This window comes from Theropithecus gelada, chromosome 7b, assembly GCF_003255815.1.
Source record: "Theropithecus gelada isolate Dixy chromosome 7b, Tgel_1.0, whole genome shotgun sequence".
Classification (NCBI taxonomy): Eukaryota; Metazoa; Chordata; class Mammalia; order Primates; family Cercopithecidae; genus Theropithecus; species Theropithecus gelada.
Window position 1 is genome coordinate 106746082 of NC_037675.1, and position 17465 is coordinate 106763546.

A 17465-nucleotide genomic window follows, 5' to 3' on the forward strand; every position below is an offset into this window, starting at 1 on the left:
GCCCAGCGCGGGGGCGGACGCCCGGCTCGGCCTTCCCTCCTCCGCAGCCCAGGCCTCCGCAGGTGCGGCCGGGACTCGGGACCGCGGGCTGCGAGTGGGAGGCTCAGCCGCGGCCTCAGGGGGCCGTGCCCGACCCCTGGGGGCGAACGAGGAGCCAGTGCCCGGCACCAATCCCAGGCGCGCGCCGGGGAGCCACCCTAGCACCTGCCCCCGACCCCGCCCCGCGGTCTGACCCCCCTGAGATCGGGCCCCGCCCCTACCGCGCCCGACGAACTGAACCTCCTGGGATCTGGCCCTGCCCCTTGCACCTGCCCCTGCCCCAGATCTGAACCCTTAGGATACAGCGGGTCCCGCAGTCTGGGCCCTCTGTGATCTGACCCCGCCCCTGCACCTGACCCCGGCCTGGGCTCTGGGGGTCCGGCCCAAGCCCCCGGCAGGCGGGGGCGGGAGGGGTGGTGGGTGTGGGGGGTGTGGGGGCCAGACTCCACCCGGCTGTCTGAGAGCCTGGCCCTGTGCACGCCAAGGAAGCCGCGCTTTTAAGAGGGTGTGATATTGGATATTTCCCCAAAATGCACCAGACATCATGACACTGGAGAGCCTCAGGGCTTGGCTGCGTTTGCTTGTTTCCTTCGCATTGTTTTGGACAGAAGGACAGCCGGGGAGGGCTGGCCACGTGGCTGCAGCATCTCCTGGCTTCCTGCAGGGTCCAGTCACTTGCTGTCCCCAGGGGCAGCCTGGGCCTCACGCCTGTGTATACTGCAAGGGGACACAGCTTGGGGGGAGGGTCTGCTCCAAGGACTATCCTCCCCAGCTGGGCCTCAGGGCAGGGCCATTGGGAGAGAGAGGCCACATTCCTCTCCCCCCCGCCCTGCCCCGAATCTGCAGGACTGTCCGACAGCCTCTGAGGCCTCAAGGGTCATGTTTCCGGAAGATTCTACCTCCACCCGAGGCCTGGGGCGGCTCTGTGTTTGCAGAGGCTGGACCTAGGACCGGTGAAGAGGCGGCTCCCAGTCCCCCATCCCCAGGCCTGAGCCCCAAGGGAGGTCAGGAGTCAGCACTGTGCTGGCTCCAGAGGGCTCAGGGCACCACGTTCCCATCTGAATCTGGGAAGGCTTTGTGTGGGCAGTTGAAGAGCTGTCATTAGGGCAAGGGCTGGGAGGGGTTGGGGGTGCCTCAGCATTTTCCGGCAGCAGCCTGGCACCTGGCTGCCCCAGGATTAGATAACCACACAGGAGGGGTGTGGCACTGGGAGGAGTCGAGGGCTGGGGGCTGAAGGAGGAAAAAGAACTCAGGGTTTGGGGAAACTGAGGCAGCCCTTCTCTTCCGGGCAGGGTGAGATGGCCCAGGCCCACTTCTGATCTTGGCAAGCCCAGACAAACATCCAGCCCATGGCACTTCCTGCCATCATCTCTACCAGCCACAGACCCCTCCCTCAGCAAGCCGCTGGCCAGGACAGGGATGACACAAGGTGAGCAGAGTCAGGACAAAGAGACACTGCCCAGCTGCAGAGGTCCCAGAGAGGGCTCTGGCCCAGCCATGGGGGTGAGGGTGGCAAGGAAGGCTTCTTGGAGGTGGCGCTTGGGTTGAGTTTGCCAAGGGAGGAGGTGACAGAGGAAAGGCTTGGCAGGCAGGGGCAGCGGGGCATAGACCCCAGTCAGGGGAGGGCCGGGTGCTGACGGGGAGGGCAAGAAGTCCCAGGGGCACAGGTGGGGACAGCAGGGGCTGAGGCCATGCTGGACCAGGGGAAGGAGCAAGGCTCTGGAGTGGCAGCCTGGAGGCGGTGGCAAGCCATAGCAGGGCGGGTGATAGTGGTGACTGCTTATTTGCTGGGGTCCCCAGGAGTCAGGTCAGGTGGGGGTACAGGGAGAGGGTGCTAGAGCTGTAACCAGAGCTCCAGGGAAGCTCCCCTATGCAGGTCCTACAGGACCACCTTGGCAGCGGTGGTGGTGAGCATCATCACCCTGGGCCCCTGCTGGTGGGCTGGGGTGGTGGCCACAGCATGCCAGACGCGCTGGGGTGCTACAGGCTGTCTCCTGGCTCAGGGCTCTGAGCATCGATGCCCAGCCAGGGCCCCGCCATCCAAGGAGCCAGCCCCAGCATGCCCTACCATGTGCTGTGAGCACCCCCATCTCCTGGGTACCCCTGAACCCTCTCTGAAGCCTGGTCAAGTGGATACCTGCCTGCCATATCCTCCTCCACCTCACTGGCCTGGCCCTGACTATGGCCCTGCTGGGACCACCGTCTCCCCTCCACCCTGATCCACATTCCTCTGGGGCCTCTTTCCTGCATGAGCGGGAGCTTCCTGGGTCTCCCTGCACCCACTGGGACAGATCCTGCACGCCCCCAGTGCTCAGCCACGCAGGTCATGACGCACGTGCCTTCTGTTTTCTGAGCCGTCCAGCCCAGGCCGTGGACACCGGTGTCCAGCCCCAGCACTCGGGCCACAGGAAGTGGGAGGTCCAGTGGCTTCCATTCCTGCCCTTGATCAGCCCTTGCTGCTTCCTGCGGCCAGGCCCCCCCTTGGCGCCGGGCAGCCTGGTGAGCAGTGACTCATCCAGAGCCCAGTACCCGAATGTCCCGCTCCCGGCTCTCAGCAGAGGACCCTACCCCCGCCTCACCCCGCCATCTGGCCTGGGCTGCAGGACTGCCACCACCCAGCACACACTTCCTCCTCAGTGGCCCCACACCTGCTCCCACCCACCGGCTGGGGGTCCTCCACCGTAAAGAGCATGACACCCCAGTCTCAGGGGACTCCAGCCCCCCAACTCTCAGAGGCCTTTGCTGTCCCTGGCTGTGGGGCTCTGCCCACCTCTGCCCTGCTCTCCCTAGAGCCACCAGCCCTGCCATCACACACCCTCTGTTGCCTGGGTCCTAGGTTGGAAGAGAGACCTGCCTCTCTGTACACCTGGGACCTTCTGTGGCCCATTTCAGCCTGGCCAGCCCCTCCTCTGGGAAGGTTTATGGGCTCCCGAGGACCCTCTCAGCCCCTCCTCGTTGAGGCTGCCTCTCCTGCCTCCACCCCATGGACCTTGCCTTTGAGCTAGGTGTGTCCCCAAGGCAGAACTCACCCTCCAACCTCACCCTATTGTGACCCTCGCCCAGCTCGCCTGGAGACACTCCACGGGTCAGGATGAGAATGGAAGTTGCGCCGGGGAGCAGAGAAGGCTCCGAGAAAGCTCCCCTATGCAGTGCCCCGATCCTAAATCCAGGTGGCCACCCCATTTAAGTGACAAAGGAGCTAGCCACCTCAGTGGACTCCTTTCCTCCCTGGAGGCCTCCCCTCCCATCGGCGGGGCTCGTACCCTCCTCGTGACACTGTCACATGTCCAACACGTGCAAGAGGGCTGCACCGACACAGGCACTAAGGGCCCCTCAGGCTCCCATCCCGCACAGCCCACCCAACTGTCCCGCAGCGCCTCCTGACGGCCAGGGCCCGAGGGGCCTCCCCCAGCTTGCAGAGCCCGTGAGTGTCCTGTGCATGGGTGTGTACTGATGCACCTGTCACCCAGTGGCCATGTGACCACCACACCCCTCCCCTTGGTGGACTGGAAAATATCGTCTCTGAATGGCAACCTCCCCGGGAGCCAGGCTGGGACACACCAGCCCAAGGGCGTGCCCAGGGCCCTCCAAGGCCACCAGCAGGCTGCTGAGCCCCGATTTTCACCTCCCAGGCGCCCATCATCCCGGGCTCTTCCAACCCCAGCGCCTCCACACATCACAGGCCCCTGAATTTCACCCCACCTGAACCCACTCCTTCCCGCTGTCCCCCTTCCCTAATGACAAATCCCTGCTGAGACCTTCACCAGGGAGCCAGCCTCATCTCCTCCTCCACCCGCCTCCTGGGCCCACCCAGGGGCACCCCCAGCCTCTGGGTCCTTCTCCATCCCCTCCCCAGAGTGCTCCGAAATGGAACCAAGCATGCGCTCTGCTCACAGCCCCACAGCCCACCCTCCAGCGGCTGGCAAGTCCACTTCTCCTCTGCAGGCCGGCCGCCGCGCCTCACGCCCTGATTTCCCTACACAAACTTGTGCCTGTGGATCTTGTGGGGTGGGGGGTGTGGCTCAAGTGCTTCTCCCCCACAATGACACGGGCGCCGGCCTGAGGGCAGCACTCCCCGGTTCCCTGCTTCATCCTCGCCGACTCTGCACACGCGCTTGGCTTTCTCCGAGTTTGCTGAGTGAATCCATGAACAAATGAATGAGAAACACGCATTTTCCAGAACCCCATGTGCAGCTGGAGGGAATGCCCTGGTCAGAGGTTTGTGGGAGGGCAACTCAGAGGGGGTGAGGCCTGCAGGGTGGGCTGTGCGGGGACGGCGGGGACGGCGGCCCACTCCCCATCCTCCAGGCCCCCGGGGGCAGAGCACAGACACGGAAGCTTGAACATCGTCTCCATGCTGAGTACGTGTCTCCAAGCACGTGTGTTCCTGCGGCCCCAGGCAGGCGAGGCTGTGGCGTGCGGGTGCTGACCCTAGCTCAACCTCAGCCCACAGTGCCGCCTCCACCTGCCAGGTTCTGCGGCACCTGCAGTCCGGCCCAAGACCCGCACAGCCACCAACTCAGCTCTACAGGTGGTCCAGGCTGGAGCAGAGTCATGGAGGCCACCCCCTGAGGTGTGCTGGCTGCCAGGTCAGGCTGGGGTCATTTTCCCAGGCTCCACCAAGGCTGGCACCTGGCAGACAATGTTATTGTCCACAGGGAGGCAGCAATGACTCAGTCGGGCTGGTGCAAAGGCCCCTGGCTGCAAAGGAAAGGAGGGTCCCCACATCGTCTGGCACAGTGGGCACTGCCTCCCTTGGGCAGGAGTGACTGGGCCTTCTGCCCGGCCTCCCATCCCAATCTCAGTCCAGCTAGGGCCTCCTAGGCCTCCGTTGTCAGAGACAGCAGGGCTGGCCTCTGGTCCCAGCTTTGCTGTGAAGTGGGCATGTGTGACGCTCCCTCCCTGCCTGTCAGCGAGCCTGAGCTCCGGCACTTCCCCAATCTGGGCCCCCTGGACTGCTCAGGAGTGCCCTGACCCCAGCTGTGGCTCCTCCCTGGCCAGGGTCAGCTGGGGTGGCAGCCCCAGGGGGCACTGCGCATCACTGTATCAGGGATGGAACAGAGTCGGGGTTGAGGTCAGGGTTGGGTCCCCCAGCCTAGTGCCCCTGACCTCACAGTCCCAGCCGTGCTCATTGTGTAGGGACAATGGCTTCCTGAGCCAGGTTCCTCTCCGGGCAGGAAAACCACACAGAACCTCCTCTTTGCCACCGCCCACGGCCCCTTTGAAGGGCCTGGGCTGGCCTCAGGCACTGACTGCAGCTTTGGGTCCTGCCCCCGGCGCCACCTCTTACCAGCGTGGCCCAGGTCCTGGCCTCCCCAGGGACCTGCCAGCCCTTCAGGCACGTAGCACAGGCGGCAGAGACAGTTACTGATGGCCCAGGAAGCCGCCAGTCTGAACCGTGCAGGCAGCGGGCTCAACACGGCATCAGAGCTTGGAAGGATGCGGAGTACTGGGCCCGGACTCCCCACAGGCTGGAGACAAAGGCAACCACCCCCACTTGGTGCCTCCCAAGAGACCAGGGTGCATCTGCAGGGTGGCTGAGCCCTGTGGGGGCTGCCAGGGGACCCTGGAGGATGTTGGCTCTGGGGCAGGCGCACCTAGGCTGGAGAGGGCAGAGGGTCCTGGCACTTAAGGCCTGAGAAGGGCCATCTGTCCTCACTCAGGACAGGGGACTCGAAGTGGGGCTGCCTGAGGGCACATGCATGCCCTGCCTCCCCAGATGGTCCTGGGGTGCCCCTGGAGATGCAGAAATTGGGGGCCAGTCCTGCAGGGGAAGGCAGGATTGGGGGGCTTTCTAGAGTCGAAGGTGGCAGGTGGGTCTGGCAGAGCTCTGGACTCTGAGGCCTTAGGCCGTCTGTTCAGCTTGGTGGTGGAGGTCTTAGACCCCAGGCAGAGGAGGCCAGGATGTTCAGGCCTGGGGTGTGTCCAGAGCCCCACTAAGGTCTCTGGGGCCAGGACTGGGACTGGGACTGGGATGCTACAGGGGCGGATAATCTCCTGAAGCTCCCAGGGCTCAGGGTTCCTTTTTCTCCGAGCCCGTCTCCACTGTCTTGGCCAAGGGGTCCTTAGACCCGTAAAGGGAAGGACTGAGGAGGAAGGCAAGAAGGCCTTGCTGTGTGGGACTGGGGAGCACCAGCCAGGCAGGGCCCCAGGATTCAGCAAAGACCTCATACAACGGTAAATAACATCAAGGCATCTTCGTGGCCTCCAGATTCACGGGATGGGGTGCGAGGTGGGCTTCATTCCCCGGGAAAAGGCCAGGTGCCCCAAGGACGTAAACGTCCACTTCCAGATGGTGCCGCCCGTGGCCGCCAGGGGGCGGGCCAGCCAAGTCTCCCGGACACACCGGGCAGGCCGGTCCCGCAGGAGCCTGGATCCCGGGTGCCCGTCCGTCAGTGGGTCCATGTCAGCCTGCTGTGTCTGGTTACTATCTGAAAGCTCCGTGGGAGAACGGCTGGGCGGCCCCCACCCACCCTCACCCAGCTGTGGGGGCTGGGAAGGGCGTGCTCCACACTCCCCCCAACTCCCTCAAACCAGGGGAGCAGGTGGCAGACTCAGACTCCAGACAATGACAAAAGAGCCCCCCATTTCTGGCCCCAGGCCCAGCAGCTCCTCATGTAGCAGCCCCCACCCCACCTGGAACAGGACCAGAGAGCAGCAGAAGGGCCTAGAAGAGGGCTACTGTCAGTGCCTTCAAGGACACTGGGGGACAGAAGGTGGAAAGAGGGGTTGGGAGGCGGAGGGAGGGGATGGGGTGGAGGTGAAGGGAGGGGTGGGGGATGGGGAGTAGGCAGCAGAGGGAGGGGTGGGGGCATCCTCAGGGGCTGCCTGGCATCTGCCCTCGCAGAGCCTCAGACACTCAGTGGGAGGCCTTGCAGGTGTCCCTCGCTGCCCCAGCGCTGCCCCAGCAATGCCCAGCCCAGGCCCATTCTGACCTACCCTGGCTGGACTGACCAGGGGCCTGCTTGGCGGAGGGGCAGACATGGGCAGCAGAGGGCATCTGGGGGTTGGGGGAGTCTGGGCCTGTCTGCTGTCCCCTATTCCAGGGGCCTGGGCAGTGGGGGGTCATGCTGGAGCGCTCACCCAGCCTGTTGCTTCCTCACTCCCCACTCTGTGGCCGAGGGATGGAACAGGTGCCAGGTCACACAGCACTGGTGTGGGCTGGGTGACCATCAGGTGCCAGAGTCACCAGACACAAGCACCCAGACCATCCCTCCCCACCGCATCTGTGGAGAGTGGCTGCAAGGCCAGGCCTGGTGACTCCTGGGCCCTGTCACGGTGCCCCTTCGAGGAGAAACTACCAAGAGCATCCCCAGTCGGGCACGGTGGCTCACACCTGCTGTCCCAGCTACTCCGGGGGCCGAGGCGGGAGGATTGCTGGAGCCCAGGGATTGAAGGCCAGCCTGGGCAACATAGCATTAGTCAAGCTCAATAAAAATATTTAAAAATTTAAAAGATCATCCACAGGCCCACAAGCGTCTGAGGGCTCAGCTACCATGTAGTGTGGACTGGGGCCAGTTGTCTGCCCTTCCATGCACACACCACATCCTCCTACATGCCCGCTATTCATGCACACCCAGTACGCGTGTACATGTACGTACATTCATCTGCATGCACGTCTGCTCGCACCCATCCCACCACCATGTGCAAGGGCACTCACATGTGATGTGTGCACAGGCATACGTACGTAAAAGCATTATACATTTCTCTGTGGATGGTCACATGCCTGCACGTGTGTGCCCCTGAGGCTGCCGGCTCCATCCTCTCTCTGGCTGGCTGACCCTAGCCCAGCAGCCAGCAGCCAGCAGCCCGTGTGGCCCTCAGCCCCTGCCCTGCCGTCACTTCTGGCATGCGGGCAAAGGTGACTTGGACTTGGTGGAGGGCAGAAAACTGCCCAGGAAAGCTCTGTGACTGCATGAATGGGCAGAACCTGCCCACTATGCCCCACCTGAAATTGGGCTGGACACCCGTGCTTCCTGCCCCCTGGCCCTGAGCGGTATGTGCTGAGCTGGGGTGGGAGCGGTGAACAGAGGGGCCTGGTTGGTCTTGGGTCCCGGCCCTTGGTCCAACAAAGTTCCCAGCACACACCACCAAACTCCACGCTAGGACAGGGGTCCAGGATGCTCCAAGGCTGCCCGGGCATATGCATGTGCTCATAGATGCACGCACTCACACACAGACATGCTGCATTCCCAGAGGGCCGGCCCCTGGCTGGTGCACGCCAAGCACAGTGCGGGCACACGAGGAGGCCTGGGGACTGTGGGAGGCTGGGGAAGTTGGGGTATCCCTGGCAGACAGACCACGGCGGCTGGCTGCCAGTCACACTCCCAGCCTGAAGTAGATCTTGCCACATGTGGGGACAGCCCCGGGCCACGGGAGAACCTCCAGGGCTCTGCCTCTCCAGTGCCAGCAGAGGCTCTCCAGCCCATCCAGGGTCCTTGGGGTTTCTTGGCCCTGTGGCCCTCTCCTGCGGGGCCCACTGCTGCCCTCTACCCTTGCAGAGCCTCAGACATGTGGTGGGAGGCCAGGGGCGGGGAGAGAGGCCATGCAGGTGCCCCCTCCCACCCAGCAATGCTCCAGCTTTGCAGCCCTGAGCCTGCAGGGGCACCCCTCCCCAAGGCACCAGAAGGGAGAGAAGCCGCCCAGGATAGCAGCTGGAGGGACCGGGCCTCAAGTTAAACATCCAGCCAGTCTCCACAAGGACACACTGCCAGGGCTGGGGCCACTGCCTTCTGCAGCCCCTACTCACCCTTCTGTCCTTGAGGCTCTGCCCCTGCTTTTGGCAGCTCTGGGCCGATGCCAGCCTGCCTTGAACACTCAGCCCAGGCAGGCAGCTCAGGCCAGTGGGGAGGGGAGAGTGTCTGTCCACACTGGGAGCAGCAGCCGGGCTGGGCCTGCCCAGGGCCTGACTCTGAAGCTGCCGACCTGCCCATCAGCCGGTGGTCCCGACCTCACTCCACGCCACAGGGGAAGGCTCCAGGCGCCACCCAACGTGAAGCAGCCAGCTTCGGAAGGATGCTGGCCATACTCACTCCTCAGCACCAGACAGAGGCTGCCGGGTCATCCGTTGTCAGCTGTGTTGGACACGGGATCCACTCCCTCTGTCACTGGGAGTCTCCTGCCAAGCACCTGCGCTCAGGAAGGCCTGGAGACAACCAGTGCCCCTGCAGGGACTTGAGGAAGCCAAAGTCAGGGGTGCAGATGCCCAACCTGTCCCTCCCCTGGACAGCGTGGTCCACACCCATACGGCGGGGCCAAATGAATATGGGGCAGAATAAAAGCCAGTGAGCATGTGGGCAGGCATGGCAGCCCCTCCACAGTTGGGGTACGGGGTGTGGGGCATGGCAGCCCCTCTGCAGTTGGGGTACGGGGTGTGGGCAGGCATGGCAGCCGCTCTGTAGTTGGGATACAGGGTGTGGGCATGGCAGCCCCTCTGCAGTTGGGGTACGGGGTGTGGGCATGGCAGCCCCTCTGCAGTTGGGGTACGGGGTGTGGGCATGGCAGCCCCTCTGTAGTTGGGGTACGGGGTGTGGGCATGGCAGCCCCTCTGCAGTTGGGGTACGGGGTGTGGGGCATGGCAGCCCCTCTGCAGTTGGGGTACGGGGTGTGGGGCATGGCAGCCCCTCTGTAGTTGGGGTACGGGGTGTGGGCATGGCAGCCCCTCTGTAGTTGGGGTATGGGGTGTGGGCATGGCAGCCCCTCTGCAGTTGGGGTATGGGGTGTGGGCAGGCATGGCAGCCCCTCTGTAGTTGGGATACAGGGTGTGGGCATGGCAGCCCCGCTGCAGTTGGGGTACGGGGTGTGGGCATGGCAGCCCCTCTGTAGTTGGGGTACGGGGTGTGGGCAGGCATGGCAGCCCCTCTGTAGTTGGGATACAGGGTGTGGGCATGGCAGCCCCGCTGCAGTTGGGGTACGGGGTGTGGGCATGGCAGCCCCTCTGCAGTTGGGGTATGGGGTGTGGGCAGGCATGGCAGCCCCTCTGTAGTTGGGGTATGGGGTGTGGGCATGGCAGCCCCTCTGCAGTTGGGATACAGGGATTGTGGGCAGGCATGGCAGCCCCGCTGCAGTTGGGGTACGGGGTGTGGGGCATGGCAGCCCCGCTGCACTTGGGGTACGGGGTGTGGGGCATGGCCCAGCTTGTTCTCTGGGTCAGGGAGTGAGGTCACAGGGCAGACATCCCTAAGGACTTGGCAAGGAGCCCAGAGGAGGGGAAAGGTCAGATCTTGTGCCCCACCCACCAACTCTGTGGCTTAAGGGGATCCCTCCAGGGGACTCTCCCCACCCCCAGCTCTATGGGCTGCAAAGAAGGAACCGTTCAGGCACAGAACAGTGGGACCAAGACAAGGGAGCTCAGGGCTGGCTGTGGCGGAGCCTTGGGCCTGACCCAGCCCTGAGCCCCAGAGGCCCCACCCCCTCACTCTATGAAGCTCTGCAAACCACTTCTCCCAGGCACCCCCAAAGGTGGACACATACTCTCACAAAGCCCTGGACCACTGAGCCCCCAACTGGCTGTTCTCCAGTCCTGTCAGAACTGGAACCTGGTATCCATGGGGTGGTGGTGGCCACCAAACACCAGGTCCCTAAGCCAGCTCGTAACAGCCTCGGATGGTCCTGCTCTGAGCAGGCAGCAGGCGGCGGCGGGGGCTGCTCAAGGCTGGGGTGTGCGTGCCTGGCAGGCCCAGCCCAGAAGGCAGCATTCAAGGGAACAGCTAGCAAGCTGGGCTAAGAACATTGAGGCGGAGTTGAAAGGCTGGGCTCCCCCTTCCCTGAGGCTGCAGCATGGTCTGGTCCTGGCACTGGGAAGGGCCCAGGCAGAAGGTGCCCGAGCTGCTGCTGGGCATGCTGGCAGGCCCCGTGCAGCTGCAGGGTCACAGCTGGCCAAGCACTGCTTCAGGCCTGTCAGCCGCTGGCTTGGGAGATGTGGCCCCTAAGCCACTTACGGGACCGAGGGATACAGACCTGAATGTACCCCTTGAGCTCTAAACTCGTGGCAGGGAAAGCCCAAACCCAGGGTTCAGGCCAGCACCCAAAGGAGCCTGGCCACTATGGCTGTCTACTCCTGGGCCACAGCGCCTCAGCACCTTGGCCACCCAAGTGTCTGTGTGGTACAGGTCCCCACGGCTCCAGGACCCGGACGCTGTGTTCCACACTGCACCCTCTCTGGGAAGTCTTTCCTCCACCAGCCCAGAGATGTCCCACCAGCTGCTGTGGGGCTTGACTCGGGCACACTGGTCACTGTCTGGCCCCGCCTATGCCCCTCAGCCCCACACCCCAGCCATCCTCTCCCTCCCACGCCCCAGCCCCCGAGCCCCACCCGACCCCCGCAAAGGGTGGACAGCCACTGTCTCCTGGGCCTCCCCTTCCCCCGGCCCTCACCTCCCACCCACCTCTCCACCCTTCCCCTCCCTCCAGCCTCAGGCAGGCCCTTCAGCCAATATCCTAAACCACCTGTGTGCCCAGTTGCTCCTGCACACGCAGCGTGGAAACCCTCTTTCCTGGCCTCCCGAGTGGAAATGCCCAGCCAGAGCTGTCTGTCCTGAAAACCTCCCTCCAACACCCAACTGCCCCCAAAGCAGGTCTCCCCGGATGAGGTTCCTTCCCTCCTGCAGAGCTGCAGCCCACCTGCGCCTGGGGCCCCACAGCCTGGCAAAGAGCACCACGAGAGCCAGACACTGCCCCCAGCCCTGCACCCCAGCCGAGGGCTGGATCCCTGCACACAGGGCACTGCCTGCCTCGCCTGTGCCCCTCAGCCACACATCTGGTCTCCTCCTCAAATAAGATCTGGTGGCAGGTATCACCCATTTCACCCCCCAAATCCACCCTCTTCGACCTCCAATAAAACCCCCCCTCCATGCCACCTGGCTGTCATCTCTGGCCCGGCCCCAGTGGCCACCTGCCAGGCCGGGAGCCCCTCCAGCTGGTCCTCAGGGTTCCTCTAAGAGCACCCTCTCCAAGTCCCCTGCCCTGTGGCCCCACAGCCTACCTGCACCTCCCTCGGGGGCTCTGGGTGCCAGCTATGGCCCCCAGGCCCGCCCACCCTGGCCCAGGTGCTGCTTCCTGTCACCTCAGCCTCAGTGAAGCCCTTGTGGACTGGTCCTGCTGCTTCACTCTCTTCACAGCACTCACCTCCCGGTGCCCACACTGCGCTGGGGCCCAAGCAGGGGCTTGTCCACCCGGTCCCCTGTGGCACACTCATGCCCAGCCCACGTCCAGCCCAGGCTGATGCACACTCACTCACAGCTGCTGCAGTAGTCAGGGGGACCTAAAGACCCCACACCCCTCACTCAGGGCAGCCTCTGGGTTGCGGGGGCTAATATCCACGGCCAGGCCGTGCAGCCAGCAGCCCCAGTTCTTGACCTGAGACACGGGTCGGGTCACAAAGGGCTGGCTCCAGCTGGCGCTACATGGCCCCTGATGCACCTGACATGGCGCTGCCACAGATCGCAACACGAAATCAGACAAGCCTCAGGCGATTTCTGTTAAGTAACCACAGATCTTTCTGCTTTACTAAATCTATTTTTCCCCCGAACCTTCGAGAAGCCCTGGCAGGACCCAGGCTGGCTGCTGAGCTCTGGGTGGGGGTATGGGGGGTCTGGCCTGCTGTGGGCCAAGTGGGGGCAGGACAACAGCCCATTCCATGGGGAGGATGCAGCCTCCGGGGGTCAGTGTGGCACAGCTCTGCCTCCAGGCCACCCTCTCCTAGGGACACAGGGTGAAGCCCCCTCCTTGGCCACATCCAGGGCAGCCATGCCAGAGCTGAGACCCCCTTATGGGTGGTACTGGGACCTTCCCATGAAGAGGCCAGGCCCTGGGGAGGCTCTCAGGCCTCCCTCTGCCCTCCCTCCTGGATGGGGGACCTGATCCAGCTCCGACAGGGAGCGCCACTGCCCTCCGGCTCTGTCCACGGGGCACTCCCAACACCAGGACACCATGCAGGCCACACCCGCACTGCCTAGTTATGCTCAGGGCGGGTGGGCGCCGGTCTCAGCTGTCGGGCACTCAGTTCACCTGCCGGCAGCCGCAGGGCTCCTAGGGACACAACCCAAGTGTCCCTGAGGCAGAAGTCTGAACCCCACGCTGCTCCAGGCGGTGCAGGCAGTGGGAGGGGGGTCTGGAGGATGCAGGGGTGGCGGTGCCTGACTTGGAGGAGGCAGGTATCTGGATGCAGGGCCACAGCTGGAGCCAGAGGACCTTCAGACAGCGTGGTCGCGGGAGAGCTGCTGCCTCTCAGGTGCCAGACCCTCAGCTCCCACGGCTGCGCCAGACAACTGCAGGGCTCCAGCTTCCTCTCTGGCGGAGGCCACTGGTGCCGAGCGCCGCTCAGGAGGGACGGTGCGGAGGGCGGCTGGAGACTCCAGAGCTGGTCCTGAGTCACAGGGCCAGCACACTCAGCCCTCCCACACGTGGACCAGCGGTGGGGCTGCCCTAAGCCTGTTTCCCTCCAGTAGCAACACTACACTGCCGGCCTTGGAGGGTCCTTGGGTGAGTCGACGGCAGGCAGCGGGACCTAGCCCTGTGCACACCAGGCCCACATCTGATCACACACAAGCAGACGCTTGGTCCGGTTTCCCTTGCTGGATAGAAACACAATCCCAATGGCAAGTTCCACAGGGGACAGGGCTGTGGGGCAGGTGCCACCTGTCACCAGGAGTCTTGGTGCTGGGGCCTGCCTGCTGCGGTCCTGTAAGCCCATCTGATGCTGAGGAGGCCCGTGAGGCCCCCCCGCCAGGACGCCACCTGCCTGGAGGCCACGCTTCAGTAGCCATCGTCTTCATCGCCGTCACAGCCGTAGTCTGCAGAAGAGCACAGTCATGAAGCCCAGGGTCTCTGTGGGAGCCAGGAGCCCAGAGCCCCCCCCGCCCCACCCTGTTCCTGGTACCCCTCCAGGAGACTCCGGCCCCAGCCCCACTGGCTGTGGTCCCCGTGCCCCGCCAGGAGCCATCTTGGGCTCCTCTCCACCTCCTGGGACTGGCATGCACCCAGAGCAGGGCCTTGCTCCTCGTCGAGGGCACCTGAGAGCAGCATGGGCTCCCTCAGCCTCCCTCCCTGGGCATGCAGGTCCGTGGTAGTGGGCAGACCCGGGAACCTCATGCTGCTGGCTGGGCGGCCCTCATGGTGGGTACCTCACCGTCCCTAGCCTCTCTGACCCTGGCTGGCTCCAACCTCACAATCGACATGACCAATTTACAAAATGTCTTAGTTCAAATTTCTTTCCAGGGAGAAACAGAAATTCAACTTGAAGCCAACAGGCCCAAGTTCAGGGATCATGAGGGGTAGTAGCTGATGCCTTTAATTCCCCTGAACCCCTCCCAGCTGTCGGGCCCCACCCACCATTGCCGCCCATCATCTGCAGGGCACTGACGCAGGGCTCCCCATCCTCCTCGTCAGGTTCCTCCTCATCAGCCTCCTCATCAGCATGGTACGACACAGGCCCGCTCTCCACCAGGACTGCCTGGGGCCTGGCAGGCTCAGCTCTGAGGGCGGGAGAGCTTGGGAGCAAAACCTGGAACGAAGTAGGGCTCAGATACACACAGAGCTGGGAGCACTTCCTCGCAACAGACCCCTCAGACCCCCTAGGGCGGGCCCAGGATGCTCAGCCACTCCTGTCCCTCCAGCGGGTCCCAGGGTTGGCCAAGGCTCCCAGGCCCACTGGCTCCTTCTGGCCTCCTGGTGGCTGCACCGTGAGCTGTGTCAGCATCAAGATGCCACCCTCAGGCCTCTGCCAGCCCCTGCTCCTGTACCCTACTGGGCCCCACCCCAGCGCTCAGGGAGCACGCAGAACGCCTTTCCAGACCGTAGGCCTCAGCCGAGGTCACTGTGGCCTCCGCCCCCGGGAGGCTTGGCTTGGCCTGGCCTGGCCCCCAGAACACAGAGAGAGGCTGTTGGGGCCGCAACCCACCAGCACCTTCAGCTGCACTGGGACCCTCCCTGCTGCTCCCTGGTTTCCTGGGCCAGACCAGTCACCAACAAATGACAGTCCAGATAAAAGACCCCTGAGCCCTGAAGGGCTGGGCCCTGTGACCTGGCAGTCCCTGCTTCCTACATACAGGTTCCCTGCAAGCACCAGGCCCACAGCAAGGCTGCTCACCCTTGGCCCGAGGGCTGAGCAGGAGGCACACAACGGTCCCCACTTCCTGCCCGCTCCTGCTCCAGCAACCGGGAGCCCCGCCCTCGGGCCTCGATTCTCTGGCCACGCCAAGCCAGTGTGGAGCAAAGGGGCAGGTGCCTCTGTCAGGCCTGCTCTCCCTGTGCTCACAGACCAAGCATCTGGGCCCAGGAAGAAATGGGTGGGCTGCCTCCCAAGGTCCCCCTGCCCTGGCTGCCTGGGAAAACGCACCTCTCCTGTGGCCGCCTTCTTTGCTGGCTGCGTAGACACCAGAGGCCTCAACCTGCAAAAGGAAGCACAGCATGGCGGCCTCAGCCCAGGCTCCCAGAACGCCTGCCCACTTGTTCCTTTTTGCCTGTCTTCACTTCCCCAGCGTTAACTGACGGTTTCTCGGTCCCTCTGGAAGTCTGGTTCTGTGTCCAGCCTCTGTGTGCTCCATCAATGCTCACCTCACCTCAACACACAACCCGTTCACATTCTCAACAGGGTGCACCACTTGACGCAGAAACACAAAAGCGGCAGATGCCCCGCTCCCCGGCCCACTCCTCTTCCAACAGCGCCTGAGCCCTCAAGCAGCTGCCTGCTGCCCTACTTCACTCATGGCGGAGGGGAGGGAGGGGAAGGGACATTGTTAGGCCCGAAGACCCCAGACTGCTTCCCCAATCCCTGTCAGGCCCAGGGCAATCCCTGCTTCACCTGACAACACCCTGCACAGGGCCTGCTCGCTGGCCCGCCACACACAAAGGCCAAAGGTGCCTTCCACATGCCAAGTCTTCTTGGAGACTGCTGGTCCCCCCCAGGGAGACAGGGGACCCCACAGGAGAAGATGCAGGCATTCCCCGCAAGCCCCAGCATAGACACACAGGGCTGTCAGGCGGGCAATGAGAGGGCTCAGGGCCTGTGGGGAAGGACGCAGCAGGGGCAGAGCCCTTCCCTCCAGGGCACAACTGTGTGGGGAGGCAGTAGGGGGCCTGAGGCAGGGCCCTGCCTGGCTGTGACATGTGAGATGAACTCTCGGGACACTGGGTAGGAACCCCATGACAGGTGGACATTAGCAGAACACCCAGACATGGAGTTCCGCTCAGGGTGAAGCTGACAGCAGGTGTGAGCCAGGCTGAGGCCCCAGGCTCCCCATGTGGCCCTCTCCGTAGTCTGGAGGAAGTGGGACCCTGAGCTCCCAGAGCTTCTGGTGGGGCTGTATCCTCAGGCCAGGCCTCCAGCCTGGTTCCTGGAGCCTGGCAGGCGCTGCTCCGCCGTCCCCACCCCCATCCCTAGGCCCACTGTGCAGTGGAGCGGGGGCCTCTGGGGATGGCGGCTGGCCCTGCGGCGGAGCTTCCCAGCAGGCTGACTGCGATGAGACACCCCACTATGGTCTCTCCAAAAGTGGCTGGCACTCCAGGAGGCAGGCCCGGCGGCTGGGTCGGAGGCCTGATCTTGGCGGGTGGGACTAAGCCCCCAGGAGATTCATGCTCCGGAAAGTCAGGCCAGCAGGCCCCCATCGAGGAGGGCCCTGAGCCTCCCCCAGCTCAAGAAGAGGCAGTTTCTTTTTTTCTTTTTTTTCTGAGACGGAATCTTGCTCTGTGACCAGGTTAGAGTGCAGCAGCGTGATCTCGGCCCACTGCAACCTCTGGAAGAGGTAGTTTCTTTGACTTCAGCAGACTGTGCCTTAGCCAGAGAGGAGCAGATGCTGGCGGGCAGGACTATGGGGCCACAGGGAGAATGGCGCTGTTACGAGGGTGAACTTCCTGCAGGGACATGCCCTTCCTCCCCCACCTGGCACTGAGGACACGCTGAGATTCAAGTCACAAGGTCCTGCTGCACTGACCCAAGGTTCTGACAGACAAATCCAGCTTTTCCAGAACCAGGAAGCAGCTGTGCCAGGCCTCACCCTAGGGGGCCAAAAAGCTCCCTACTCCTGCAGAGCCCGGCAGGGTGCAGAACTGTAAGGGCTCCCGGGGTCTGCGGGCTAGCTGGGGGCCTACCTCAGGGGCTTCCCCTTCCTTGCAGTATCCTGTGTGAATCTGAGGCAGCCAGTCCACATGGGAGGGTCTGAGAGCACCTGGAGAACAAGCTCCCACCTGCCATCACCTCGGCCACGGCCTTGGCCTGTAGGGGGGTCCCCAGCCAGGGGCCTGAGGATGAGGGGGCTCTGCACCCATCGATCACACAAACCCACTGCTGGGCTCAGACTGCTCCCTCTCACAGCCACGCCAGCACGTGTTGACCCCACTGGCTGAAGCCCGGTCCCAGCCCAACTTGGGGGACCCTGGGGCCTGTAAGCAGACAGGAGGGGAGCTCATCTGGTGGGCCCCACCTTTGC

General features: G+C 63.9%; 1 protein-coding gene across 5 annotated transcripts in view; it reads right to left on the reverse strand.

Annotated features, from left to right (window-relative positions):
- Nucleotides 1-12512: 12512 nt before the first annotated feature.
- The window catches only part of BRF1 (BRF1, RNA polymerase III transcription initiation factor subunit), a 101475-nt gene continuing 96522 nt past the window's right edge, over nt 12513-17465 (reverse strand). For all 5 annotated transcript variants that reach the window (XM_025392072.1, XM_025392070.1, XM_025392071.1 and 2 more), the window contains 3 exons: nt 15377-15428; nt 14371-14542; nt 12513-13832 (listed from right to left, as the gene is read on the reverse strand). In XM_025392072.1, coding sequence (XP_025247857.1) covers nt 13795-13832; nt 14371-14542; nt 15377-15428 — 262 coding nt within the window. In that variant the 3' untranslated portion in view covers nt 12513-13794. The remainder of the gene's footprint in view (nt 13833-14370; nt 14543-15376; nt 15429-17465) is intronic.